At 43.6% G+C, this 27,786-nt stretch overlaps 1 protein-coding gene across 1 annotated transcript in view; it reads right to left on the bottom strand.

Annotated features, from left to right (window-relative positions):
* Window positions 1–1,025: 1,025 nt before the first annotated feature.
* The window catches only part of LOC120795847 (latent-transforming growth factor beta-binding protein 2-like), a 78,734-nt gene continuing 51,973 nt past the window's right edge, over window positions 1,026–27,786 (bottom strand). Inside the window, exons 12-41 of the mRNA XM_040138053.1 lie at window positions 27,039–27,395; window positions 26,178–26,197; window positions 25,886–25,922; window positions 25,337–25,411; window positions 24,368–24,493; window positions 23,754–23,882; window positions 23,421–23,540; window positions 22,990–23,109; window positions 20,125–20,244; window positions 19,812–19,934; window positions 19,573–19,698; window positions 19,334–19,459; window positions 19,009–19,134; window positions 18,697–18,822; window positions 18,056–18,181; window positions 16,991–17,116; window positions 16,602–16,721; window positions 16,325–16,450; window positions 14,429–14,551; window positions 13,721–13,849; window positions 7,892–8,020; window positions 7,017–7,151; window positions 5,720–5,923; window positions 5,529–5,621; window positions 5,064–5,192; window positions 4,640–4,780; window positions 3,931–4,104; window positions 3,533–3,811; window positions 2,954–3,103; window positions 1,026–1,383 (exon numbers count right to left, since the gene is read on the bottom strand). Coding sequence (XP_039993987.1) covers window positions 1,208–1,383; window positions 2,954–3,103; window positions 3,533–3,811; window positions 3,931–4,104; window positions 4,640–4,780; window positions 5,064–5,192; window positions 5,529–5,621; window positions 5,720–5,923; window positions 7,017–7,151; window positions 7,892–8,020; window positions 13,721–13,849; window positions 14,429–14,551; window positions 16,325–16,450; window positions 16,602–16,721; window positions 16,991–17,116; window positions 18,056–18,181; window positions 18,697–18,822; window positions 19,009–19,134; window positions 19,334–19,459; window positions 19,573–19,698; window positions 19,812–19,934; window positions 20,125–20,244; window positions 22,990–23,109; window positions 23,421–23,540; window positions 23,754–23,882; window positions 24,368–24,493; window positions 25,337–25,411; window positions 25,886–25,922; window positions 26,178–26,197; window positions 27,039–27,395 — 4,091 coding nt within the window. The 3' untranslated portion in view covers window positions 1,026–1,207. The remainder of the gene's footprint in view (window positions 1,384–2,953; window positions 3,104–3,532; window positions 3,812–3,930; window positions 4,105–4,639; window positions 4,781–5,063; window positions 5,193–5,528; window positions 5,622–5,719; window positions 5,924–7,016; window positions 7,152–7,891; window positions 8,021–13,720; window positions 13,850–14,428; window positions 14,552–16,324; window positions 16,451–16,601; window positions 16,722–16,990; window positions 17,117–18,055; window positions 18,182–18,696; window positions 18,823–19,008; window positions 19,135–19,333; window positions 19,460–19,572; window positions 19,699–19,811; window positions 19,935–20,124; window positions 20,245–22,989; window positions 23,110–23,420; window positions 23,541–23,753; window positions 23,883–24,367; window positions 24,494–25,336; window positions 25,412–25,885; window positions 25,923–26,177; window positions 26,198–27,038; window positions 27,396–27,786) is intronic.

Below are 27,786 nucleotides of genomic sequence, written 5' to 3' on the forward strand. Positions count from 1 at the left end.
GCCTAGAATCATACTTCAATAAGTCTTGGTGCATTTGTTTTAAGTATAAAACAAGTTAATACTGTTAAAATTTAAAAAAAAAAGGGATCAGCAACTGAGTCCATGTTTTCCTACATCAGTGCTTGTATTAAGATTGTGAAAATGGTGTCAAACAGAAGAAGGCAGGTTATACCTATTGCACCTTTTTTTTCAAAACATTACATAGAGCATCATATACATCTACAGTCTTTCCATGTCCACATAAAGGCTGAAACTTTTAATGTGAAAGTTTGGCTGTGTTTGACTTCCCAGTTTTTGGTCCAGAGATTCTTCAACTTCAGCTTGTAGTTAATCTTGAAGTATAGAAAGGCAGCTGTGGGAAAAGTTCTGTCTTCGAATTTGTGATCTTTGTCAACCTTGGCATCCATTTAGTCCAAGGCCAAAGCTAATTACAATGACTGAGTGAGACAATATTGGTAGGAGGTTTGACAGTGATGCACAAGCTGTTTGATGAGTGACTGATTTCTTATGACATTCCTTCTTTTACAAAAGACATTTATTATCTCCCCACACTGTCTCTGAATCAATTGGTGACACAAATCAAACAAGAGGAACCGAGTATGCCCCCTGAAATAGGTTGCTTTCTTAGTTTGCAGAGGCCAGTCGTGTAGATGAAATAAATAACACAACAACAAAAAAAAAAAAAAGAAATGACAGAGAAAATAATGTGGAAAATATATCTGTATATCAAATTGCCTGGGGTTACTGAATAAAAAAAATCAGTCCACAAAAATCCCTTTAAGGCAAATGGATATCTGGTGAATACTAAATCCCATGTAATACATTCACTGCACTGTACTCCTGGTCCTCTTGAATGTGTATGAGGGGGGTATGAATATGTTCTGTGCTGAATGCGTTTGTTTGTGTGTGTGTGTGTGTGTGTGTGTGTGTGTGTGTGTGTGTGTGTGTGTGTGTGTGTGTGCGTGTGTGTGCGTGTGTGTGTGTGTGTGTGTGTGTGTGTGTGTGTGTGTGTGTGTGTGCGTGTGTGTGCGTGTGTGCGTGCGCTTTTGTATGTATGTGTTTGTATCTGTATGTAAAGAAACGAGTTTGGACGTTTCAGCGTTACTGTTGGAGGTTTAGTGCCAGGGCCCTTGGGGAAAAGGGCTGAAGGGCATGTAAGGTGACCGTTGAGGGAGCAGGAGAAGCCAGCGCTCCAACAGACACTGTCTCAGTTTCCTGTCTCCCTAAGCCCAGACTCCGGGATTGCCGGGATGCATTTGTGCGGTTGGGCAGAGGCCACGAAGCCCGGCAAACAGGTGCACTTGTACGATCCCTCTGTGTTGGTGCACTGCCCGTTCTGACACAAGGGCACCTTGTCGCTGATATCCTCACACTCGTTTATGTCTGCAGGGAAAGGAGACATGACGAGTTAGTCACCAGGGAGATTTCAAAGCTGAAACAGCTGCCTGCATCACATCTGCTGCTGATTGGCCTTATGGGTAAGAGAGGTGGGATACTGGAATGCTAAAATAATTCATACTAATGATTTCACTTTAACTGTTCTTTGGTCTTTCTTTCTTTTTCTTGTACCTGATCTAATCTTCTTAACTCCAATTTGAGCAATTTTAGTATTTTAAAGAACATTGAATTCGAGCTCCAAAGTTTATTCTTGGTCTTACAAACAGTAGTTGAGAAAACACCCTCCATTCAAGGTTCATTTAGTAGCTGTTCTGGAGCTTTGTATCATATCCCATGACCTTCATTAGCAGATGGAGTTTGGAATACTTTGAAGCTCAACTGTTCTCAGCTTCTCGAATGTGAGGCTTTGCTGCTTGTCTTTGTCTTACACTATACTAAAATGAATATTTTGGGGTTTTGGACTGTTGGTCAGCGCAAGACACTTGATTTTAGCAAAAAGCTAAAAGCCTCAGAACAGCTTCTAAATGGACCTAGAGATTAGATTTTTGAAAATGTTATACAATCTTGTGAGCAATAAACAAGTGTGTTTAATCGGTTCCATAAACGCTCAGATTTGAAGTTGCAAGGTTGTCAATGTTGCACAATACATCATCTTGTATATCGTTAATCAAACATGCTGTCATGTTGCGTGTTGGCTGGATAGGATCTGAACTTTACTTCCCTGCTATCTTGCGCACTGAAATGACGAGAGTGACGGTAAAATTAACAATGCATTGGATTACATTTCCTTTTGGCCTTCAAGAGATTTTTCTTTCCCTTTATCAGCATGGGAGGTCTGATTGTCATTTCATAGTGGTCAGTCTCAAATGACCCTTCTTCTGTTTATGTCATGTTCTGCTGGGGAAATGCAAGTGGTGATATTTATAAAGGCAGGCATGGCATGAGTTGCGTAGCTCCCACATGTTTCCACAGTGTTGGAATTCAATCACTTTCCTTGGGAAAATGTCTGGCCTTGGGGCTGAAAAGCTTGTATGCAGACAGAAGATTGTAAACATAGCATTTCATTACAACAAGACAGTCTCACTTTCTTACAAAACAAAGTACCCTTAAAAGATATAATATCTCATAATACACTGAGTGGCTAAGATTCAAGGCCTCCTTACCCTTGGCAGTGTGGGACTAGGGAATTTCAGACCAAAGGGTAACGCACAATGGTATTGAGGAGTACACCGCTTCCATTAGTTTCCCATAAAACATAACTTAATGCAAGGTTGTTAAATTTAAAGCTTATCCTTGAGCTCGATGATATACTGCATGAAGAGTTACCTCACTGAAATTAATCCAAGACCTGGCTCCAAAAGGCTTAAACCTGAAGGGAGAGTTCACTTTGGTTTGATTTCAAGACTCAACACCACATTTGAAACAAGATTAAATGAAGTGATTGATTTTCTATTGATTCTAGGAAGTCCCTGAACATTTTTTCCCTTTGTGCTCAGAGTCTCTGTGTGGGTGGTCTGCTGAGAGAGATATCAAAGATGCCGGGGAAAGAACCTACCTATGCAGGCCATCTTGTTTAGGTTAAGTTCGTAACCGTCGAAGCAGTCGCAGGTGTAGCCTTCTCGCACACGAACGCAGCGGCCGTTTTCACAACCGTTCAGGATTCCACATTCCTCTGCTTGGAGACCCTCAAAGCCTTCGTAGCGCTCTGGATTGGACACAGAAATATGTGAGAATAAACAGTGGTATTATTAAACGACAATCTTGTTCACTTATTTGCTACATTCTACAAGGAGGTTAGAGGTTGTTATGCTGTATGTAGTGTACGTCCTCAAGCTGGTGAGAACTTTCACACTTACTTTCACACTGTTGTCACATTGTCATTTGATACATTGTTTTAGTAATTTGCCATTATTCTATTGCTACTAATGAGTTTGACAACCATGTCTATCACTGGTTAACAAATGTTGGTGTTTTTTTCCGTTATGAAATGGTCGGTGGCTGAAGCTCACAGTTTGCCTGCATTTTATTTGCCAGTGCATTAGTGCACATACTATACGTTATTCACAGCTGCTCCAACTTTTGAACAAATTGGCTTTACAGTGTGTCCTTGTCTGAGGAGGATGCATATACACACCGGCATAAGAATCCACTGGTTGTGGCTGGTGCTCCGGTGGTCGTGGGACGGGGACACGGACAGGTGGCTGTTGAACGCTATAGTCATTATCGTTGAAGAGAGGAACGCTTTCGGGAATGTCATAGGGTCCTGCAGGGCTGCCATAACTGTCCCAGTATGGAGGGACAAAAGGCTCCGCAGGATCCTCTGGCCCCTCAAGGCCGTACTCATATCCTTGCCGCTCTCGCAGACTGTCTGAACCTCCTCGCCGAGGCAGGTTGCACATGATCGCATAGTCATCTGAAAACAACAGCACACAGGGAGGAGTCACATTTTGGAGATTAATAACAGTGATGCGTTGCTATAGAGACAATTATTAAACAGAGTAAGCACTGTCTTATGTGCATCCTGCTTCTCACCAGAGTCTCTCCTGGGACAGAAGGCACACTGTCCACTCCAGGCGATGCCGTACAGGCAGCAACACTCAGTATATGTGGTTCTGCGTCCCTGGAGGGGTTCCGAACACATATTGTCCCCCTCCAGACGCTGCCAGCAAATGTCCATGTGCACATCATGATCAGGCTCTAGAGTTTCTAGGAGACAGAATTTGCAGGGATTAACAAAGCGACTGAGGAAAAGAGGGCACACATCCAAACTGCCCATTGCAATCGCCCACTGCAATGAAAACTGCACAGATGCAGTTCCAAGGACTGGACTGGACCCCGCCTCCGTCCATGGAAAAGCAGCTGAACAGGCTGACAAATTCGAATATCTCATTACCAAGAATAAACTCCCCACTTCTTGTTGTTACTTTACAAAAGCATTGTTCAACCCACCCTGTTGTACTGTTCCCTCTGATTCCTCGAAGGGAACAAAAATTGACCTACACCTCACGTCTCAAATAACGATTACTTTCATTATTTATTAATCACCAGACTATTTTATTCATTCACTGATTGATTGTTTGATCTATAGAGTATCTGAAAATAGTAAAATACTGATTAGAAATTTCCAGAGCACAAATTGAAGTATTTGAATTGCTTTGTTTGTCTGAACAATCCAAATCCAAAGATACTGAATTTCCAATGATACATCTGCTGAGAAAGTGTTTGGGTGTGTGTGCCACACCTTCTGTGGTGTTGAGGCCAATGCAGCGCCGCCGTGTTATGTCCAAGACTAACGGAGGACTGCAGAAACAGTTGAAAGACCCGGCCGTGTTCACACATGCTCCATCCTCACAGGCATTTCCAAATTCACACTCATCATAATCTAAAAACACATACATGGAGAGGCACACAGACAATAATCATCAGTACTAATTCATTACATTTAAACACATTAGTTTAATTACTCAAACTAGATCATAAATGTGGTTAATAGCTCGACAACCTCTGAAGAACATTACAATGATTACTGATTCGGATTTTCTGTATGGTGGATTATACTGGTTCTGGATGCTGGATGGATGTACAGTACAGAGTACAGTTTATCTGTTATTGTTAAATGAATATTTTCAAGTGGTTAAAAAATATAAATAGATGCCATTTCTTACCCACACACTCAAGCCGGATGTTGTCATAGTAGAAGCCAGAGCGACAGTAGCAGGTATAAGTAGAAAAGAGATTTGAACACTGTCCATTCTTACAAATGTCTGATCCAAACATCTCACACTCATTTGCATCTGAGGGGAGACAGAAAGATTCACACCTCGGATAAGTGGTAACATGGAAGCTAACAACTCTGATTCCAAAAACACTGGCACCCTGCCTGAAATGTCATTCACTCCTCTTGTAAGAAGCTGTCAGGACACACTATGATTACAGTAATTAGTCAGGTATGCAGGTATCCCATTAAGCCTTGGCTAGCTATAGAGGCAGTCTTGCTAAAAGTTGCAGCAGGTAGAAGTAACACGGGCTGGCATTGCACCTTTCTGTGCCAATGTAAAGTGAATGAAGGGAAGCTTTAAAAACTCCGGGATATCATTAAAACAAGTTTGCATTTATGAAAGAAAGAGTACCTATATAAGGGTGCTGTTCTCCCATACTTTGTGTAGAGGAAACAGGCAGGGGTAATAATCCACTGCCATGAGGGCACAACTGGTTATAATCATCTGGAAAATAAGAAATGGCTTCATTAGTGAAATGCAAAAGGAGTAAAAACAAAAGGGGTCATAAAGTCTCAATACGGATCATCGGCCTCCTGTTGTACCTCTTCCTGGGAGAGGACAGGCATGGATCTCGCAGTTGTCCCCCCAGCCCGCCCCCACCGTGCAGCAACACTCCTGCTTGGTGGTGTTGCGAGACAAAACGTTGTCGCAGAAGTTGGCATCATTCAGGTTATAGTAGCACTCCTTCCTCTCCTCAGCTGAGGGAGCAGATGGAGGCACTTCAGCAGCGGGTTTCGGGTCAGTATCTGCAATAGGTGGACAAGGAAATTATTTCTTTAGCTCAGTGAGGTCAGAGGTAATGGTCAGCTACACAAAAGCAAATGTGGAGGTGGAAGGGATTTGGTAGGTCAGGAGGGCAAGTGCTCACTGATAGAAATGCTTGAACTCAGATTTCCCTATTGAGGTGGGATCACCCAGTACATAAAGTTACAGTAGATCCTAAACTTCAGTAGCACATCATCACACAGCAAAAGCGTCGAGTGGCCTCTGCTCTCGATCCGTCCATGCCTCCAGCAGGTAGTGCATTACGCTCGCCTGCCACTGCTGAGCCTGCTCATTTCTCCATAGGCATGGGCTCAGGCATTTCACCCTTAAGCTGCCGGCTTAGCCAAATGGAAACACTGGCATGTGAGTCAACACACCATTCACTCTCACATGATTGATTAACACACGTCAAAAGCAAACAGCGGAATGTGGCAAAAAGGTACACAAAGGCATAGCTGGGGTTTAGTGCCCAGGCAGAAGAAAAAACATCCCCGCTGAGGGCGCGCCGCTTAATAATGTAAATACGCCCAATTCGTGTACACATATGCCTATCAAGCGGGAGATGTGATGGTGTTTCCATGACTCCAAAGGCTCGGTCTGTCATTCTGAAATTGCAATATATTGCATATCTGTAACCTCTGCACTACAGATCATTGCAGCACGGAAGAGAGCAATGTGTCTTTAGCGCTAATTGCCAATAGCTACACCTTGTCATTGTTTGTCTTGTTGGGGAAATGGGTTTAGACTAACTAGGACCTTAGGGCATATGCTTGGCTCTACTGGAGGAGTTACTTCCTCATTTGTCAGTTACTTCCTCATTTGTCCGAGGGATTAGGCTAATACAAATTTCTGTAGGTAGCCCACCCATTCATAAGCCTAACCTATGAAACAAATAGAAGCAGCCAGGTCAAAAGATACTCTAAGAGACGTAAAGTAAGTTATGTCCACATCGTCACCCTTGTTGTTTGGATAATGAGAGACGGCTCATTAAATCAGGGAAAACTCCGTCTCCCAACGATGGGATGGAGAATTAGGTCCTGTGAGTAACTGTGAGTGCTAGTCCTGCTCTATTACCCAGGGAGCGGCACTGGCTGGTGATGGGATCAAATTCCTCATTGTCGCTGGGGCAGATGCACAGGAAGCTGCCATCAAAGTTCTCACACAGGGCCTCCCCGCACAGCGCCAAGCTCATCTCGCACTCGTTCACGTCTGAGAAAGACAGGAGAGGAGGGCGTGAGGTCAGTAAAGGATTAGGCACGTATGCACAGGAATGTGTTCAACATGGTCAAGACCAGGTCATGCAAAAGCATAGGCATGAAATAACCACCTTTGTCATTACTGAAAGAGTAATTCATATCCATGATACAGAAAAAGTTAATTTTATATATATATACGTTACTTTATTAAGTATCGTATACTCTAAATCTGTGCAATCAATCATTTTCTATGAAGGGGACACTTTCTCCCAGTGGATATCTGATAAATATAAAATGCTGACAGTTGCTCGAATCTGCTAAATACAGTAAAAGAGACCAAACATTTTTTTACACAAAACAGGTAAGTCTCATGATGTTCTATATTTTTCTTATTGTCAACAAATCCCACAAAAAGACCACAACCAACAATATGTTGGCATGATTTTTCTGTGACTCCCAAACCCATTTGTTCCTACTGAAGCTGTAAGTCTGGGTTTGGATCACAAATACACAGTACACTTTAATTTTCAAAAAAGTGGGGATAATTTCCTGAAACAGCTGGACACTGTAGTTTTTAGTAAACATTACTCAAACAGGAATAAATAGTGCTTTTGTCTGGGACTATTTTCAGCTGCAGATTAATACACACGTTGCTTGTGTGAGTATTTACGGCAGCAAGACAGTGTGTGGGACTGACTCAAAGATATTGCAATGCCCAATTTCATTGCTGTTTACTGGAGAGCAGTTACACACCAACACATCTGCTCATATCGCCGGGCAGGTTGGTGTAGCCTTGGTCACACTGGCAGCGGAATGAGCCATCCGTGTTCTCGCAGAAGCCGTGGTTCCCACAGATGGTTTCATTGACACACTCATCAATATCTGCAAGGCCAGAGCACACGGAGAGGTGAGCGCAACATTAATATTTACAGTGTCAGTCTGCACAATAGACTTTCAAACTGCCTCTGTAAACACGGCACTGCTCATTCAAAATAAACAACACTGCCATTCAGACCTTACAATAACAACGGAAATCACTTCCATCATAACATGTTAGACGCACTGTACAGATTATTAAGAGGGTTTTCAAACACCACACCACCAAACTGTGGTGTGGTGTTTGTCAATTAATTCAGGGAGACTTTCTCTCAGCATCAGCACAGGGTATTTGAATGCACTGTTGATCTGGAAAGCTGCGAGTGAAGAGTTTTTCAGTTGTGTTAATGGAGTGAGAAGTGACACTTAGGTCACGGGGATGCTGGCAAAATGTAGGAGATGGAGGAGTTTACAACATACGGCCACCATTCAGCGTTCACCCAGACACTTTACAAGCAGCTGGAGAAAGATGTCCGAGAGGTCATATTTGTTGTGAAGAGGTTTTTGACAGTGTTCTTGCAGGAACTGCTTTCCATTTTAATCGGTGAATTGGTTTGAACCCATTTAATTAGTTTGACATCGGCTGTAAGTTTCCTGACAAATTGAGACGGTCATACGAAAGGATTCTAAGCATACTGTAAGACTTGATTTTAGGCCATTAACACAACCAGTGGAGGAACGCTGCTATATGTCAGCGTATGTGGATAGAGAGAGACATAGATATTGAGACTGTCAACACTGAACCGTGTAACGGCACTTTAGATTCCCTACCACTCACTGTTTAAAGGCAACATTTGTTAGCAATTTCTGAAATACATAATTTAGTATTTCTTGGCGTCTTGAGTACAGCAGAGAGGCCAAAGACTGATACTGCTGGAAGGCAAGTCTGATTATAATTGTTTAATAAACAATCAGAGAATTTAATAATCACACTTTACTCACGTGAATTTGTCCTCTGGTCAGGTAGACTTGCCACTGGTCAGTATTAACATAACTGATTTTTTGGGATGTTACCAAATATGGTGACATAACCTAAATCTTTACTTGGTTTTTCAGTTCCACTGAACTGTATATTTAGTGAGTGCTTACTTGTTCTGAAGAATAAGTAGATATACAAAATGGCTTAATCGTCTGTTTTTAGACTTGCTGTGGTCTAGCATCTGTTCAAGATAAATGTATGAAAAATTTGTTCATCAGTTAAGGTTAGAAACCACATCTTGTTCTTTTCTGTTTAAATAAAAAAACAAAGTTATTCAAATTATTCAGCCAGTGATGTAGTCAAAGCAAGCCAGTTCTAGTATATTTTCAGCAAATCATTTAGTTGAGAATATTATGACAGACAGGCCTATCTTTTGATATGAACTGCACTGATGAAATTATACACCACTATGTTTGTTTTATCATGATAACATGATTTGATTTTTTGTTGACTTTTTAGTTTCATAACAACCCTCCATGACCATTCCATTCAAAGTTTCCATGACTAATAGTAACTCCACTGGAGTGATTACAAGTTTTAGAAAAACAGGAAGACCTATTTCAAATATGGAAAAAAACAAAACTACGGTAAAATCACAACAACTTGAAAATTTGCATTACAGTTTGATCAGTTTCGCTCAACAGCCTCAAACTTGTAAAGCTCATTCTGTATATGTCTGCTCAGTTGAGACAAAAACTCAAACCTAGTGGCACCTCAGATGTTTAAAACAAACGTATGTCCTGTCATTCACATGTTGTCTGAACCAGTTTTATTTTGCCTTTGAAAACTCATAAAAGATGTATCCATTGAAGAAAGGAGGAAGAGGGCCAGAGAAACCACAACCCATTTGACTTGAACAGAGCACTTGGCCAGGATCCCGTCCTCCCCTCCAACACAGACAACTGCTTTCTCAGGCTTTCTAGTCCTCTGTCAGTGTTCCTGTCCTGACTTGGCCACTTCTCTAACATGCCTCTGGGGTCAGAGACAGGGGCTCCCACAAGCTAATAAAACTGCAGAGACAAAATTGTCTTTGTCATTTGTAAAATCTTTCATAGGAAATGCTGAAAAGGACCAAAATTGCAAGAATAGACTTGTGGGCTCAAATGGCTGCAAGATGATAGAGGGGGAATGGATGGACACATACTGAAAACCGCCAACCCATTGGATTTGCATATTCCAGCTGAGGACTGAGATGCCGAAATAGTGTAGAAGTGGCATAGTGTTTTTGCATACGAGAAGAATATTCCCAAAGTTCTATCAATAAGGTTCTCTGGGTAGGGTGAAGGTTATTGTATTTGAGAGTTTGAGGAACATTTCCTCAAGTGTGAAGCTCTTTAGTGGAGTTAGGAATGTTGGAATGACAGCGGCCGCCAGCTGGGAGGTCTGGGAGAAAGGCGATGAAAGCTCCCTGCTAATATATGAAATAATCAGTGTCTGCAGGCAGCTTTTCATTCATGTGTAACATGGAACAAAATCTGTTGCAAACCACATGTTGTGATGAGATGCAATCAAAGTATCATCCCGGGGAGGAATGAGAGCATTGAGACCAAAACAATTTCAATGACCTTTGTTTTTCTGTGTATCTGACTGTGTATCTAGTAGTGTTTGAATGGCGGCATTACTTGACCAGCCATTTAGATCTTTCATCCAAGCAGAGAGTCAGCTTGCTCGTCACAGCACTAATGGTTTCTGGGGAAAAAATGAATAATACAAAATGAGATAACTCTACCAAGAGCTCGTCTCACACCAGCAGGATGTGGGCTCGCCTTTCTTAGTCTTTCCATGCAATAATGAGTTACGTTAGGACACATGCAGCGCTGTAAATTGCCTGAAGGGAAGAACTGAGGCAGAGAAGACGGTCAGGAGTTCAGATTAAGTGGGAGGAGCTGACGTTAAGGGTTGATCCAGGGCCAATTGTCACCTATCCCTAATGGTCTGACCCAGGAGGACCTGCTTCCTGGATCCGGTGTTGCCGTCGTTGGGGGGTGGACGGGGGTTAAGTGTGGGTTTCTGTGCCATGTGTTAATCTGGAGCACATGGTGGCCGGCAACAAGAATATAGGAAGAAGTGACTGCTGGCTCACCCTCCACAACCCACAGCTCTCCCATATTCTCAGGGCAACCCCGGGTGTGATTGGACCCATATGCAGAGGTTATTCCACACGTGAGGGGACAAAGATCAGGTGAGGTATTTGTTTTCAGTGAAGCATGTTAATGCGCTTTATCCAACATTAAATCTACGACCTCTCTTGGGTTAACCACAGTGGAGGTCAACCTATCATATCGTGTGTGTACTCCTAAGGAAAAACATCATCACGCATCTGCACAGCAGCATTAGCAATCACACACACATGGTTAAGTCTTTAGATTTCTATACATTTACAGGGGCGGGAGGTTGGCAAGAGTGTGACCGCAGACAATTTCCGCCCTTGGGCAAGTCTTATTAAAGACAAGGCATAGCTTGAGGGAATTTATGAGCATGATGGTGAATTAAAGCTAAAAACAAAAACCTGGGAATACACACATCTACACATACACACATATGATATGCTCTCTGTACAGTATCATGGCAGGGCTGAGTGTAGCCCCTCAGAGCACAGTTGCGGCTGACGAGCTGCTGCAGAAAAAACCCTATTTTTCCCTTTTGTATCATGGCCTTTAAATCTAAATTAGCGCTTTGAGCAGAGCCAAAGACAACCACTGCCCCTTCGAAGGCCGGTGAGTAAAAATAAAACAACGCCCCTCACAGAAACTGCAAATTACAGCGTCTCGCCTTTTCTTAAATATCTGATCATTTTTACAAGCAGACAAAAATGCCCTGGAGTAATTGAGCTCCCTCCCCTTGACTTTTATTGGGGTGATGGCAGCATATCCCAAACCTCCCATCTCGAGGTGAAACAAGCCACTATTGTGTGTAGTGTTGGGATTCTAAGGGTAAGAGGACTTGTTTCTAAAATTGGGGCTGTGAGTCAATGCTGAGCTTCATGAGTGTTTGTTGTGGGGTCTAGTGAAAACAGCTGGTGTTACAACATAGCAACAGGGGGAAGATGGTCAGACGTGGTCATAACTGGGCAACAATACAGACAAGTTAAACTGGGAGTTTTGGGAAACCAGACAGAACAATGTGAAGCTTTTTGAATCAGGTCCCACCTAAAGGTTTCACCATGCTCCACAGGCTATGTCAGGTAAGATATTGTGTAACAAATAGCATATAAGAATGTGGAAGTCTTTGGCCACTAATACAGTTCCCAGGGACGTATATTTAAATCACACATCAGTGTGCACAACACTGATTTGAACCTATACAAGCTGCTTAGTAGTGCTTTGACTATGAAGGAGCAGAGGTGAGCAGCTGGTTTCAATCTGGCCCTATCACACTACAGGCCCCTGCACTCTCCAGCTGGTGCCAGACAGACAACATCATAAAGTGCAGTGAGGAGGCAGCCACACGTAGCCAGGATCAGGGTGATGGAGGGGGTGGAAGTCTGATCTGTCACTGATCAGCACTGCAGCACCATATTCTTCCCCGATCTCCATCTGTTGATCGTCCAATAAAAACTCAGGGTTATGAGAATATGTGAAGCCGCACCGCACTCCGTGTGCATCTCTACAACCGTTACAGTCCCTGGTTCGTTTTCCCTAACACAAACACACGAATGAGGATGCAAAAACTCACGTTTAACTACATGCACACACACCCACACTCGCACTCACATTCACAGACAATCACCCACAAACACCCACGGCTTTCAAACTTCAGTCCAACACATCATTCCAATCTGATGCTCTCAGACTGCTTTCCCCTCTTCGCCTGTCACTCTCCAATGACTGTTTGGATCCTGTCTTAATATGGGGAAAATATTTGGCCTTTTGTTTTTGTCTCTCATAAACCCAAATTGTTGTTTTACAGCACTATGAGAACAACAAAGACAAGCAATAAAGCACTAGAAAATAAAGCGAGATAAACTCGCATCATTGTGCAACAAACCACATTAATATCTCAAGCCCAAGGTGTCTAACCCTGCCAGTAAACACACAGTAAGGCTCCATGTATTCTGGAGGTCATGGAGATGTGTCTGTTGTTGTTGGCCAGTTGTGGGTCCAGATGTAGCATTAGTAAAACCCAGCCAGGTGACTGGGCTCCTCCATAGGGGTTACAAAGCAGTAAGGGACCATATAAACTGGCCTGACAGTACTATCCCCTCTCAAAAGGAGAACGGCCGTGATCAGGTTCCACCTTGTGTCTCTGCCAGAGGCACTCCATTAGCTCCATTGTCAGGAGGATGAGACTTTTATCGGCTGCTCGACTCACACACACTGCCTCAAGTGACAGTGCACTCCTCTTTCTAAAGTGCCCCAATTTCAGGGGCCACTTTTCCTCATTTCCCCCATGGTCTCTTGCATAGGGGGGCCTCGAACAGAGGTTAGATTTTGGTTCACATCAGCCTCTTTGTGTCCGGCTGCCAAACAGATGTCATTATTAATGCACGGAGGGAGAGTCCTGAAGAGTATGTAGAGTGGTAAGTTGATTCGAGGCTACTCTCTACTCTTCCTCTCTATCCTTAACTACAGCCCAAATGGTAAATGGATTGAAATAGGGAACATATATGGTACAAGAATAGGTAAGCTCATTCTTTTGCTTCAGCCTGAAGACGGTTAGGCTCCAAATTTTTGCTTAACATACTTGTGTGTGCTAGTCTTTTAACTATATGCAGTTTAACCGCTCACCACAGTCTGTGGTGTCTTCTTCCCCGTGGCCAGGCTGGCAGCCCATAAAGCACCGGTAGGAGCCGATGGTGTTCTCGCAGCGCCAGGTACCACACACTGAGCTTCCAAACTCTTTGCACTCATCCTGGTCTGTGAACAGAGAGAGAGACCGACGTTGGTTAGTGACTGACAAACAGAGGCACGAATGCAACCACATGTGCAATTAGACACTAACACAGACACATGCACCCTGCACACACAGTATCATTCCCTCCACTGCTCCTCTGCTTCCAGTGTAATGGCTGTGCAGCAGGAGTCGTCCAGGGGGCCTGTGGTGTAGCTGTCCTCAGTAAATGCAGCAGGCAACAGGAGGGGCCAAGAACAATATTATCAAAGCAACTAAAGAACTTGTGAAGGAGCTAAAGGGAGACGTTCCAGAGGGAGAAACACCTCCTGCTCACAATGGGGTCATTCATACTTCCCCAGGGAGAGAGGGAGTGCAAGGCTCCAGCCACGTAATCCAGGCACCCCTCAGTCCTGAGATCATGGAGGAAAACCTCTAAGCCAGGCTTGGACACTTTCATTGGAGCCCAGTCCCAACTGGCTATAGATAATCAATCATAGCCAACTGGGCTATGCTGGGTACACTTAAACCTAAATGTAGCATGACGGTCAAATGGCCAACGCTGACATGTTGGTTTACTCAGAGAGGGTTTTAATCCGTCTTACCTTCACAGTCAGCCATGTCGGCGTTGAACTTGAAACCAGCCTCGCACAAGCACAAGAAAGAGCCATCAGTGTTGACACACTCGCCCCGGATGCATACATTGTCTTTACTGCATTCATCCACATCTACGGCAGCGAGAAGGGGAAAAGAGAGGCAGACAAATTAAGAGAGATAAATGGAGAGAGGTTGGGCCGAGCTTTGTTACATATTGATTATCACTAAATATCCCCATATATCCTCTGTCTTCATTAAATCCACAGGGAACACCCCTACTTTTCATACTATCACAAAAAGAATGTGTAATCAAGCGCTTGTCTGAACACGAGATGCATTGGCCATTTGGAGCAGTTATCAGTATACTGGCAAAAGGGAAACAAGGGAGAAAAAAAAAAACCTCTTCCTCAGCTTTTCAGGCTGAGAACATTTCCCTCCGACTCGTAAATATTAATAATGAATGCTATATGCTTGATTAGCTGTAGATTGGTGGATAATTGCAGCATTACAACATAACTTGTAAGGTACTTGGACCTGGGTAAAATGTGGGGGAAAGGCAGGAAAGCAGGAGAAAATTAATCAAAGCCTGACTTCCTTTTCCAGCCTTTGGTAATCATATGAATCTTTCATTGACGACAAAGTAAACACACATTTACAAATATAGGGAGAGGAAAAGAAACAATACTCCAGACTATAGGTAAACACATAAATATGCTGTGACTGGATGGCTTTGGAGTTTATTCAAGGACTTCAAAGCCTGTATTGACAGACACAGGAAGTCATGGCACAACCTGATGATTTAGATTGAGTTTAGATGTGTTTCAGTCTGCTGTCAGTCCCTAATTACGTATGTTCTGTTTTTGCTGAAAGACTGGCCCGGTTGAGGCCAAGCATCATTTTGGCCTCACCTGACTAAACCCATCTTTCATTCCTATACACTCACATACCCTCATCCTCCCTTCACCTCCCCATGCAGAGTCATGTCAGAGGGGTCTGGCTTTCATTGTGTCGGTACTGTACACACAATGGCAGACTGCAAGAAAATATACGACAACTGCTGAATTATAGGATAATTAGAGCTCAGTATTGGTTGTGGCAGGCAGCCAAAGTACCTGATGCAGCCTGGGCAGTTTGCTGAGTCTGTGGATGATGTCTAAGGCGCTCAAAGGCCAAAGCCTTAGTGGAAGAATGTACCTGTGCAAGGGGTGACCCAAGTCCTCTTAGTCACCCTCACCCATTACAGGACCATACCAGCGTCTGAACAGGGGCGTGAACCCTGAGATCCATCCCTACCTGCATCATATCATGACAGAATACTTCACTGCCAGACATCCCGCTGTTTACTTAACTTCACCTCTTACTCACAAGACCCACCAGAAATAACACTGATCCAATTCTGAAATCCTGGCCAAAGTTATTTCATGTATTTCGACAGCAAATGCTCCAGTTTGTTGAAAAGAAAAGACTTCCTCTGTTGATGATCAGGCTACATCCCCCCCCCCCCAATCACTGTGACCAGAGGGTCACTGGGTGCGGCTGGAATAACATCAAACTAATGTCCGAGCTAAGAGCGAGTGAGCTGAGACAGTTGATGAGGCTATGGCCCATTACACAGAAAGGCTCGCCTGAGCACCCATGCCAAGGGGCCCGGGCCTGGCCTCAGCACCCAGGGCAGCATGGTGAGGACACTGCCTGTCAGCCTGCCTGCACTGAATGAAGAAGCTTGCGCAAGCCAACAAGGTTACTGTAAAACGACTTTACCAATATCTGCTAAAAACCATTATTACATTACTACCAACTTTTTCCATTTTTGACTCTGCCTCACCCAGTTACACAAAACTCATAAAATCTGAAAAATGATTTCCCATTGCTATTACGGTTCATGCTGCAGTGTGTTACTGTACCTTGGCAGCCGGTCCTTCCATCGACGGTGGTATATCCATCAGGACAGATACATGAGTAGGAGCCATCAGTGTTCAGACAGTCTCCTTCTCCACAGATCCCCACGATGGTTAAACACTCATTGATATCTGTCACACACAAGCACAAACATACACAAACAGCTTTTTCAAAATGCCAACATAGGCTAAGCCACACGAAATGATTAACCACTGATGGTATATTTTATGTGTCAGATGAGCCACAGTATATTTGTGTGTGTGTATGTGTGCATGTATATACCTCTGCAGGATGTCCCATCAACCAGCTCCAGACCAGCCGGACAGGAGCAGCTATAGGAACCGATGGTGTTGGTGCACTGGCCTCCGAGACACAGGCTGGCGTCCTCACATTCATTCACATCTGTACTGACACATACACAGACGTCATCAGTATGACACATTCCCACCAGCTGTAAATCACTGGGTCTCACTTAAAGATTTACCCAATTTTTGTCATATGAATGAAGAGCTTCCAGACCGCAGTGAACATGTCAGAGAAGTCATGCATCATCTACATCAGCAAGTAATGACTTATTCTTACTATAGTGTGCTGGAACCGATGACTATAAAATGGTTTGCACAGCTATCGTAAATTTCAGTGACCACAGTGAGCCACCCACTGCACTGTACCTTCACATGAAAACCGGTTGGGTGCCACTGTAAAGCCTGGGTCACAGGCCGTGCAGGAGAAGGAGCCCTCTGTGTTGGTGCAAACACCCGTGGGGCAAACACCTGGGGTCTGGCACTCGTCAATGTCTGAGAGACAAAAGGAGAAAAGGTTAGCTATAGTCTATCATATTAAGCAAAGGGACCACTAGAGAGTCCACTTTTGGATAATTCAATCTCTTATCTGTTAAAAATTATTAATGGCTACGTGTGACTCAGCCCAACATACAGTACGCAAAGCCCTCTTTATTAGATCGCACTGACAGTGTTTTATTAAAAAGGGTGGAAAGAGAAGTATGCAGGATGGTCATTGAATCCAAAACAGCAAGCTATTACAGGTGGCGTATAATTACTGTATCTACAAACAGTCACTGGCTCGCTGTTATGTGATCATTGGAAATTCCTTGAGCCGGTGCAGATTGTATTTCTTACAGAGAAAATAGTGTGGGCCATTGTTAAGTGATTGAGACGTCTCCGTTTTGCCTTTGGGTGAACAGAATGAGTTCAACAGGGCGAGCCCGCTGCAGTACATGGAAGGCAGGGGAGTGGCTGACTTCATTTCAAATTAAGCCCTTAATATTTTCCATGGCATCAGAGACATCCATTAAAATCCTATCAGAGGCCGACTTGGACGTGGGCTTGTTTTGTAAAACTTTTTCCCAGCACAAAGACACATATCAGCGGGGGATCTTCCTCTCAGGCTAGATCCACACTTCCATTCAAAAACACACCGCAGTATACAGTATATGACTAACTGAGGCCATGTTTGAATCCATTTAAATAATCGTTTCTTTTCTGCTTCCCATGAAGTCATGACAGATCTAACCCCCCTGGATTCGTCAAAGCAGCCATTTCACTGCATTGATCTCATAAATCATGTCATGACAAATTACTGAGTACTGTAAAGATGTTCTGTAATCATGTTCTAGGTCTCTTTTACTGTGGTCTACTGTAACTTTGGTCTAATGTTCACCACAGTGACAGCTTAAACTATCCTAAGCAGGTAGGTAAATACAGATGTAGTTTTACCCTCACAGCTGTAACCGTCCTCAGTTAGTTGCAGGCCGGCTCCACAGCTCCTGCAGGAGTAAGATCCTGGCATGTTCAAGCACAGCTGGCCCGGGCACACATTAGCCACCAAGCACTCATCCACATCTGGACACAAATACACAGACACATCATAGCAAAGATTATCATCTCTGGCTTCAAATAAATAAAGCCCGCCAGTTGTAATCAGTTAGATCGGTAATCACTGGAACTAGGAATTACAAATGTCAACACCTCTGTCTTTTTAGCTGAGCGATCTGCAGGACAATCGCCTGACATCATCTTGTTCTATTTGAGGGCTGGTGTTTCATTGTGTGGAGCATGGATTAAATGAGTGGTGCCAGAGGCAGAGGGGTCCAGGATCCAGCTATGATGTGATGTCTAGAAGGAGTATTTTGGGATTTTGAGCACAGATGAAGGGACTTTTGGTCCAAGCTATCACACCTGATTCTGTTTACATACAACCTGAACCAGCTGGGGAACATGTTCAACAGAGTTGGCACATTCACCCCTAACCCCGACTTTGTTGGGTATTACAGCATGATCTGGCACGCTTGAAAAGAAGAAGCTACACACACCTGTGCTCAAGTATACAAACACAACAAAGCAGCCAAAAGCCTCACCATCACATTGTTGTCCATCCTCAGAGACTCTGAAGCCAGGTTGACAGATGATACATTTAAAGGAACCCTCTGTGTTTGTACATGTTCCCTGGGGGCATGTAGTGGGCAGTGCACACTCATCAATATCTGGCGTGAAACAACACACACTGTTAGACACTCTCTGCAGTACTGGAATGTCTCTACAGCCAAGAAAAAAAAAGATCCAAATTCATGAAGAAAGGCAAGAAGCATTTTAACTACCAGTGTTGGTTCTATGGGCCTGAATTTAAGATACATGTAGTGTCATGTTGAAGTGGTACGAAATAAACCAACCTTCACAGAGCTCCCCGTCATGTGATACTCTGTACCCTGTAGGACAGTTCTCACAGGTGTAAGAGCCTTCCGAGTTTAGACAGATCCCGTTGGCACAGGTAAAGAGGGACTGGCACTCATCAATATCTGAGTGAAACAAGTGCACACCAGCATAGATATGCTTGGACATTTCTATAAGTCTGAGTAATATATTGAGGGAATTCAGTTGCACAGCAAAGGAGTTCCAATGATAAGTTTACAAAATGACCAGATATATTGAGTACATCTTGAAATAGTTGTAACGGTATTAGTGATTTATACTGAATGAGCTGGAGACTGGATTTACCTTCACACCTCTGCCGGTCTTGAGACACTCTGTAGCCAGCCTTACACCTGGTGCAGGTATAGGATCCCTCCGTGTTGGCACACACACCACCTAGACACAAGTCACCCTGGGCACACTCATCCACATCTGAAAACAAAAAGACCAAATTCACCACAAATGGGTAGACAAATCATCACTATCTACCAACGTTTGTCAAAAAATGCAGTTTAGTGTAACTCATTGGGCGGCAGATTTCATACCTTCACATCTCAGTCCATCAACAGATGGTCCAAACCCAGGCCTGCAGGTCTGGCAAGTGTAAGAACCTGCCGTGTTGATGCAAATTCCCGCAGGGCACACATTACCAGTTGCGCACTCATTGACATCTAACAAAAAGAAATAATTTGCAGACATTATGCTGTTGTCGAGGGAGCTCCACAAGCGGAGGAGTATGCAATGATGAGTTACACCCAACAGCTCTAGATAATCCTTTGCAGACCTTCACAAGCTTTACTGTCTGAGGTGACTCGGTAACCATGGTTACAGATACATTTGTGGGTGCCGTCCAGATTGACACAGCGGCCTTGGAGACAGACTCCCGGGAGCACACACTCATCCACATCTGGAAGGAAGATACAGAGGAAAAGAAGGGGGGCCTCAAAAATAAAGACAACTGCGAGCTCTTTCTAGACTTTTTATAAACCTTCAATGGTGCCGGAGGCTTCTGTAGTAGCACTGTGGAGAACCATTCACAGAGCTGTTACTTTGATATGGGACGTTAATAATGTTCTGACCTTCTGACAGACAGTTACCTTGGCAAATGTTGTCCGGCGAGAGTTTGTAGCCTTGGAAACAGTTGCACGTATAAGAGCCCTCAGTGTTGACACACCTACCACTACCGCACAACGTTTGGTTCAAGCACTCGTTTACATCTGAGGACAGAAGGGATCAGGATAGGACACATGTATGAGAATAGGATTTTAGGTTTTATCCTGCCACAGTTACATTGTGTGATTAAACAAAGCATTGAAAAATTACATTAAAAACATTCAATAGCAACGTATCTTTTAAGAAACAATGTCCGGGTTAATCCACAAACATCACTGTTTGCAGATTTCTTAGGGACTATTTCTCTGGTAGAAAGTAGTTCTAATGGAAACTATTCATAGTAAACAGCATGCAGCGACAAAATACACATCGCTGTTAAATTTTCTACAAGTAATTTTAAAATGCTGTAAACACCACAAACAATGTCTACCTCCATTACATTAAGGCAGAGAACTCAGAAACAGATACCACCAAACTTGGAAAAAGGACGATCTGCATGGCTACTTGGTACCAAAGAAGCTCAGTAAGGAAATGTTCTTTGTAATTTGGCTGAACCAACCCTTCAACGTAAGATTAAATGTAAGATTCAAGGCTGATGATCCTTCTGGAAAAATTGAGCCTTTCGAGCAGCAAACAGCATTAAAACACAGAGAAAAAAAAAAGACCTGTATAAACTGGGGGTTGTATAAGTATATTACAGCAGTAAAGGGGAAACAAATAACAGCATAATTAGTGTACAAAATAACTGCAAACAGCAGTCATTAAATTACATCAGTGCACAGACCCAAACCTCATTCATGAAGGCCTTTTACTATTTGTGGCAGTAGCTGTCTTTTCCATTTCATGAGTCAGAAAAGTTGACCCAGGAGATATGTGGAAAACCTCATGCAGAAACAATGTTTTATAGTGGAATTTACCAAGTGTTAACAATGGCAAGTTTTTCAGGTTTCATGAAGGTGCGGAGAGAGAAATCAACTGGAGTCCGATTATGTGTGTGTAAAAGAGAGAAATTTAGACATTGAAACAGGAAGGGGAAGGGGGGAGAGGAAGGGAAAGTATTTGTCTGCAAAGGGGGTGGAGAGAGGACGTTACTGAGAGGTGATAGAAATTCTGAAACAGAGAGATCACATAATGAAAACATAGTTGAGAGTCACAGACTGGGTTTTGTTTTCCCAGCCGTGGGCACTGCCAGACGTCTGTCAGTGTGGCCTGATGCTTTGTTTCTGCAATCATCCGGCATCTCTCAGGACCTCTATGATAAGCCTTGACAACGGACTGGAGCTGTTCTCTCTATCACACCAGCAATTAGGCTTATCCACGATTCGCCCAATTGGGCCCAAACTACTGAGCTACCGTCAATTGACTGAAGCAAATACTGGAAACCCAGCGCTCATGTTGCCTGTTTTATGTGACTCCCACAGCGCCAGATGTATACTGTGGGACTGTAAGTGCTGCCTGAGTGGAAGTTGGGAGTAAAAATATTTACCTCCCATGTTATCCCCTGTTTACAGGGTTCCTCCAAGTTGCTATTTATACACCACATATTTACACGGAATGAATAATAATAGTGGACTGACAAATAGAAAGTAGCTTAAGTTGTGTTTTGTTTGAAGGCAAGGAAGTCATGAGACTTCAAACAAGGGCTTCAGTCTTCAGACTCACTGAGAAAAATAATATAAAGAATTACTAGTATAGTTAATTTCCATATTTTCCATCATCATTCAGTCTTAGGTTTTCACATTTCTGGAATCCTCACTCCAGGGGCTGAGGTTTCCAAACAAATTAGAGGGGTGCAAGGTCTTAAAGAGGGGATGTGGTAAGTAACACCAGTCAGGATGTTATGTAACAGGGACGCTTTCAGGCTGGGAGCTGCTAGCGTGTTAGCTTAAAAGCAACACAAACCGAATGTAGTTTGTAGGCCATTTGTGTATTCATTCTAATAATCTGCAGGAAGAGTTTTACAGTGAACCACGACGGCACTATGGGTGAGTGAGAGAATTTGTTTGCGTGTCGAGAACTTTTCGCAGTGGGGAAATGACCATCTGACATTCTCATACATCTCCCGTGACTGCCCCGTCCTCTCACCTAGCTCAGCAGTGGTAATAAAGCCTTGCTGGCCTCTGCCGGGCCCAAGAGTACAGTGGCCGGAGCTCTCCAACAATAATACGCTGTTTGTTCAAGGCTGTGGCCAAGAGAAAATATTTGGACTCTCCTAAATTGAAGTATTATAAACAATCTTTTTTCGGGGGCCAGTGAAATCGAAAGATCAGCAATAACACAGTGAATATGTTTAAACAATATTGGGGATATGCAGAGGCTGCTGGGTGGAGGAGCTGATATATCATACACGGAAACACAGAATGGAGAGTGAGGGTGGAGGGTTGTGCTAGGCCCACAATCACTAGGGTTTTGGACTCTCATCTGGGCCCAGTAGTGGTCCACACTGGACATAACATCCAATATAGTCTATATTGGATGTATATAAGTCTTTTGAAGCATAAAATAAAGTTTAAGTTATACAATTTGTGGGAACATCAGCAGTCAGAGTGTCCCTTTAAGCGAAAAGATCAGCTCAATTCAGTGAAACTAATTCAGTTTGTGCTGTTAGGTGAACTGTTCTGCATCACAGGCTGTCAACAGGTCTTCAAGGGCACGGCTCGTTGCCATGTTGCCTTGGTTATTTTGGTGATGCCAACCAGCAGCACCAGTTTTATCTACGGAAATGTTACCTAATGCAGGAAGCTTTTACAGTGTGAGAGCTTATTTCCATGCAGTGGTCTGAAAAACCCTTAGGGGTTTTGGTAGTTGTGGTGGTGCAGCTGCTATGATGGGGTGCGGGGTTGCCTTACCCACACATCTTTCACTGATAGGCCTGAAGCCCGGGCCGCAGGCCTGGCACTGGAAGGAGCCGAGAGTGTTGACACAGACACCGTCGGGACAGGAGCTGGGATCTCTGCACTCATCTACATCTGCTCAGGAGAGGGTGGGAAAGCACAATAATCATTTGAATTAGGTGTTACTAAAACAATGTGCACATGCATGGAAGAAAGAGGGTGTAAAGTCACAAATGCAAATACATACAAACACACAATCTCTCTGTCATGAACTGAGCATAGCTTTCTCATGGTTTTCTTCCTGGCTTCAACTATGGGAAAATTCACGTGTTTTGTTACCGGGCCACACATTAACTCCTGGCAGCAAACAAATAGGTCTGGCTAGGATTGTGCTGTTATAAGAACTTGACTGCGTGTGTAGGTGCTTGTGCGTGCATGCATGTCACCTTCGCACAGGCCTCTCCGAGACTTGGCGTAGCCACCGTTGCATTCACAGGTGTAAGATCCTTCTGTGTTGATGCATTTGCCGTTCTGGCACTTGTTGGGCATGCTGCACTCATTAATGTCTGGCAGTTTGAATGAAAACCAAGAAGAACGGAAAAGAAAGTGATTATTGTGTTCCACGGAAATAATTAGAGTGGGATGCTTTTTAAATGAACAGCGCTGACAGACAAGAACTTGCAGAGCTTTAACAGAGTTACAAAGCTAACAGCAGCTTGTGGTGGCTTTCGTTTATTGGAAACATTACATCTCTTACTGTCACTTGGGCTGTGTCTCACCTTGACAGAACTTCCTATTCTGGGTGATCACCTGGCTGTAGCCACTGTGGCACTGGCAGGTGTAGGAGCCATAGTTGTTTACGCAGCGCCCCTTCCCTTCACATGGGTCCTCGTCACACTCATTCACATCTGCGATGAGAGACAGAGAAAGAAAGTAAAGATAGAGAGGGGGACTAGAAAAGGTTGAATGGAACATCATATTGCAGTTCCATTTTAACAGCAGAGACCATACCAAGCCCTGACTTTGGAGTTACTCTACTATACAGGCATTCCTCACTGGTGAGCCAGGTGGAGCAGAGGCTCCAGCCAAGGCCTTCACTGTGAGGTAAGGGATCACAGCTCTGTGGCAGCTCTTTGCATGGCCTGTAAGCTGTTGTCAGGCATCATGGAACTGGTCAACATAAACAAACGGATCCCTTTCATTTTGGCTTGCTTCATTTCTCAAGCTTCTGTCTTGGTGCTGAAGACTTGCTTGCACTGAGATGATGATAGACAGAGCTGCCGGGGCCTCTGTTGTCAGCATGTGTATGTCTGTGTGGCCCTCCTTCTCTCTGAGTGTCCCACCATTACCCCTGTCTTACTCTTATCTCCCTCTCGTTCCTATGGTTGCTTACCAATGCAGTTGGTCTGCAGTGCACTGAGCTTGAATCCCGGCTCACACTGGCAGGTGTATCCAGTCTGCACAGGAATACATTTCCCATGACCACATATGGTGGGGGTGGTGGCACACTTGTCAACTCCTAAAAGAAAAGCCACATAGATGTGCACAGTCATTACTCAGAAAGTAGACAAGAATATTTTGGACCTAAGGTTACACAACATTACAAACACTGTAAAAAAAATAAAAAGCGCATTCCAGTAACACATGTTGTTCTCCATGGGAACCCATCTTGCTGTTTTATAGGTGGAGTCTTGGAAGAGAGGACAGGTTTTACAGCACTGTAGTGTTCTAACAGGTGGTATGGAGCACTTACAAAGGGTCGGCGAGAGACAGGTCATGCACAGTAGAGCCTGACATTAGTGTTGTTCTTGTCTTTTTCCATCCAAATGGACTGTGGTAAAACAAAGAAACTAAAATGGGCCTCTGTGTATGGCTGAGGAGGAAAAACTAAATACGGTATGTCTTTTTTTGTAATTTCTCCTAACTTTCTTAGCCTCCCCTTCGCTCTTCACCTCACTCTCTCTCAGTTTCACGCACTCTTCCCCTTTTCCTGCATTTGTCATAAATCTGGCCTCTGTCCACCCCTTCCAAGAGGCACACTCTTTCTTGGTTTCTTGCCCTCTCAACCTCTGTGCAGTGCAGCATCTTCAAGCCAGCTCGGCTTTGAGAAAAGGGGCCAAATAAAAGAATAATACAAGCTCTCCCCAACTTAACTTTTGGTCATCCTGTAAAAATGCCTCATGAGATACGCCGCTGTTTGCCAGCAGTTGACGGAGAGCATAAAAAATGAAGAGTTCAGCTTCATGCTGTTCTTGTGCATGGTTGTCCTACAGCTCCATACCCACCTGGTGATTTTAGATTTGTATCCAGTGTTTCAAAAAAGCCCCAGTGTTTAATACATGTAGTCTAATGTGTGTTTTACCTGTGGCTGAGTCTGTTTGGGTCATGTCCTTTGACTCTGGCCTCAGGTTGATGGTGGAGGAGTCTGGAGAAGTCTCTGTGAAGAGGGGTCGAGGGAGTGGGTGAGGGCAAATACAAAGAACCACTAATGTTTTGAGTAAATTATCATTTTCCACGACCATTATGATAGACAGCTTGCTTTCCCAGCCACTACTGCCTTCGCTGTAACTCACTGGGCAGCTGTATGAAAAACGATCTACTCTTTTCACCAGGCTAAAAAGAGTACAATGACCAAAATAAATCAAGCAGACTCAATGAATGCAGGCAAACTTCAGACTTTAATGTCAATATTTTCACTGACGTGAGGGCAGAGCAGACAAGGACTGAGACTGCAACTGAGTGAGCAATTTATAGAAAACAAATCACATGTCTGTGCCTGACTGAAACTACTATTGGCCCTTGCGCTTAGAGATGCTTCATAAAACCACGAGAGGAAATAAACAGCAGTGGTGAGGCACTTGTCAGGGTAGTGTTATGTGATCTATGTGAGTAAAGCCAAAAACAAAATTACCTGGATTCTTCAGTGGTGAGTCAGTCACAACAGCTGGCTAAAAAACAAGCAAATATTACTTGTCAAAAAAGGATTTTAATTATATTTTTCATTGCCATAATTATATTCATACACTATGTCTGCTTTTGTCATCATATTTAGTACTAACTAGGTGAGTGTATCTACCAAAATGTGGTCTGAATAAGTTATATAATCATAACAATCCCTCCAGCTGAGATAGCTAGAGCATATCGCTTTAAGATAAACATTTCAAAAGCATGTGCCAAGAGGTTGACAGGGAGGGAGAACTTACCGGGTTCAGAATTTCCACGTCTGCCACCATACAGAAGAGAAGAGGAAAAGTTTATCAGTAGCAAAAGTTGACTTTCTGTTCGCATTAACAAGTGCCATTACTGACTACAAATAACATACTCAAAAACCCATGTTCTCTTTAAGCAATTGACTTGCAGCTTTGGAGGTCTTTAATTCCAATAAAACAAAGCTTACAGCACATTAATCCTCTAAACCGGACAGAAAAAGATGTATCATAAAAGTAGTGCAGACTACTGGCCAAGGAAAAATGCAAAGAGAGACAAGGAAATAGATATCTCTGATAATGAAGACAAAAATCCCTAAATATTTACAGAATTGTCTGCTCATATAAATCAAAATGTCAAAGCTGTGCCAGTAAAGTATCTTACAAGCATTAACTCAGGAAGATCCATTTGCAGAAAATCCTGAGGATTTAGACGTATGTGGGCCAATGTGGATTACTTGTGTGCACTTCTGTGATGCTCACTGAGGTTTCACTTTGATGGATGGCGAACATGAATGCTCCTCTGAATATGTTCGATGTTGGAGCAAGCATTTATTTGTGGAGCTCAAAACATCCTGCTGATGTTTGGATTCTTACAAAAGAATCTAATCCATTTACATCCCGTAGGGAAAAATTCATATTGTGTAATCATTCAGCTGCCCTTCATTGTTTATGTCATGGGTTGTGGTAAAAAAATCAGGTGGTTAAGTGAATCCCATGTTTGGTGCATAATAGGATAATATGTACGGCACATTCAGCAGCAACAACTATTCATCTTTTTTACCATTCAGAGTAAACATTTATCAACCTAAAAGTCAACTTGGCAGAGCTTTCATGTACCAAGCATTTTATTCTCACCTTCCGGCTGTTTAGGTGTCTCTCTGGCTGGATGAGAGGGATGGAGAGGCTGCTGCGGAGTCAGAGGGTACTGGGGTGCTTGTGGTGTCTCAGAGTACTCAGGGTATTGGGGCACTTGTGGTGTCTGTGGGTAGATGGGGAACTGTGGTGTCTGTGGGTAGATGGGGAATTGCGGCCCACTGGGCACAAGCAGTGAAGGCTGGGAGGATGGAGGCTGAGGATAAGTGGGACTCTGCTCCTCCCATGATACTCCTGTGCTCTGCAGATCATCTTCTTCCAGCTGTCTGAGAGAAATCTGCACATCAGAGCGCGAGTACGTATATCCATGACCAGCTGGGCAGATCTCCTTGAAATGGTCTGCAGGGTAGGAAACACATCAGCAAACAATGAGCCATAGAAAACATTGCATCTGTATCATGCTCTCGGACTTCTAAAGCTAACATGTAATTCTTCATAAGTGTAATTGTGGTTCATATTTCTGTTTGATGTTGATAGCAATACCATAAGCCATCCGTGTAATACTGTTATGTCTAGCATGCTGTGCTTTAATATGTGCTGTGAATGTGGGGGTCAGGTTTCGGCTAGTGCTACAGAGCTAGCAAGCTGGCAAGCCAGTGACAGCTGTCACAGAGGGCCACCAGGGGAGGGATTTGGAGAGATTGGGGGATATCTGCAAACAAACAGACACAACCATGCCAGTTGGGGAAGTAGAGGATTATGTAATACTGACTGACCTCTGAACTCTTTG

The sequence above is a fragment of the Xiphias gladius genome, chromosome 10, assembly GCF_016859285.1.
Source record: "Xiphias gladius isolate SHS-SW01 ecotype Sanya breed wild chromosome 10, ASM1685928v1, whole genome shotgun sequence".
Taxonomy (NCBI): domain Eukaryota; kingdom Metazoa; phylum Chordata; class Actinopteri; order Istiophoriformes; family Xiphiidae; genus Xiphias; species Xiphias gladius.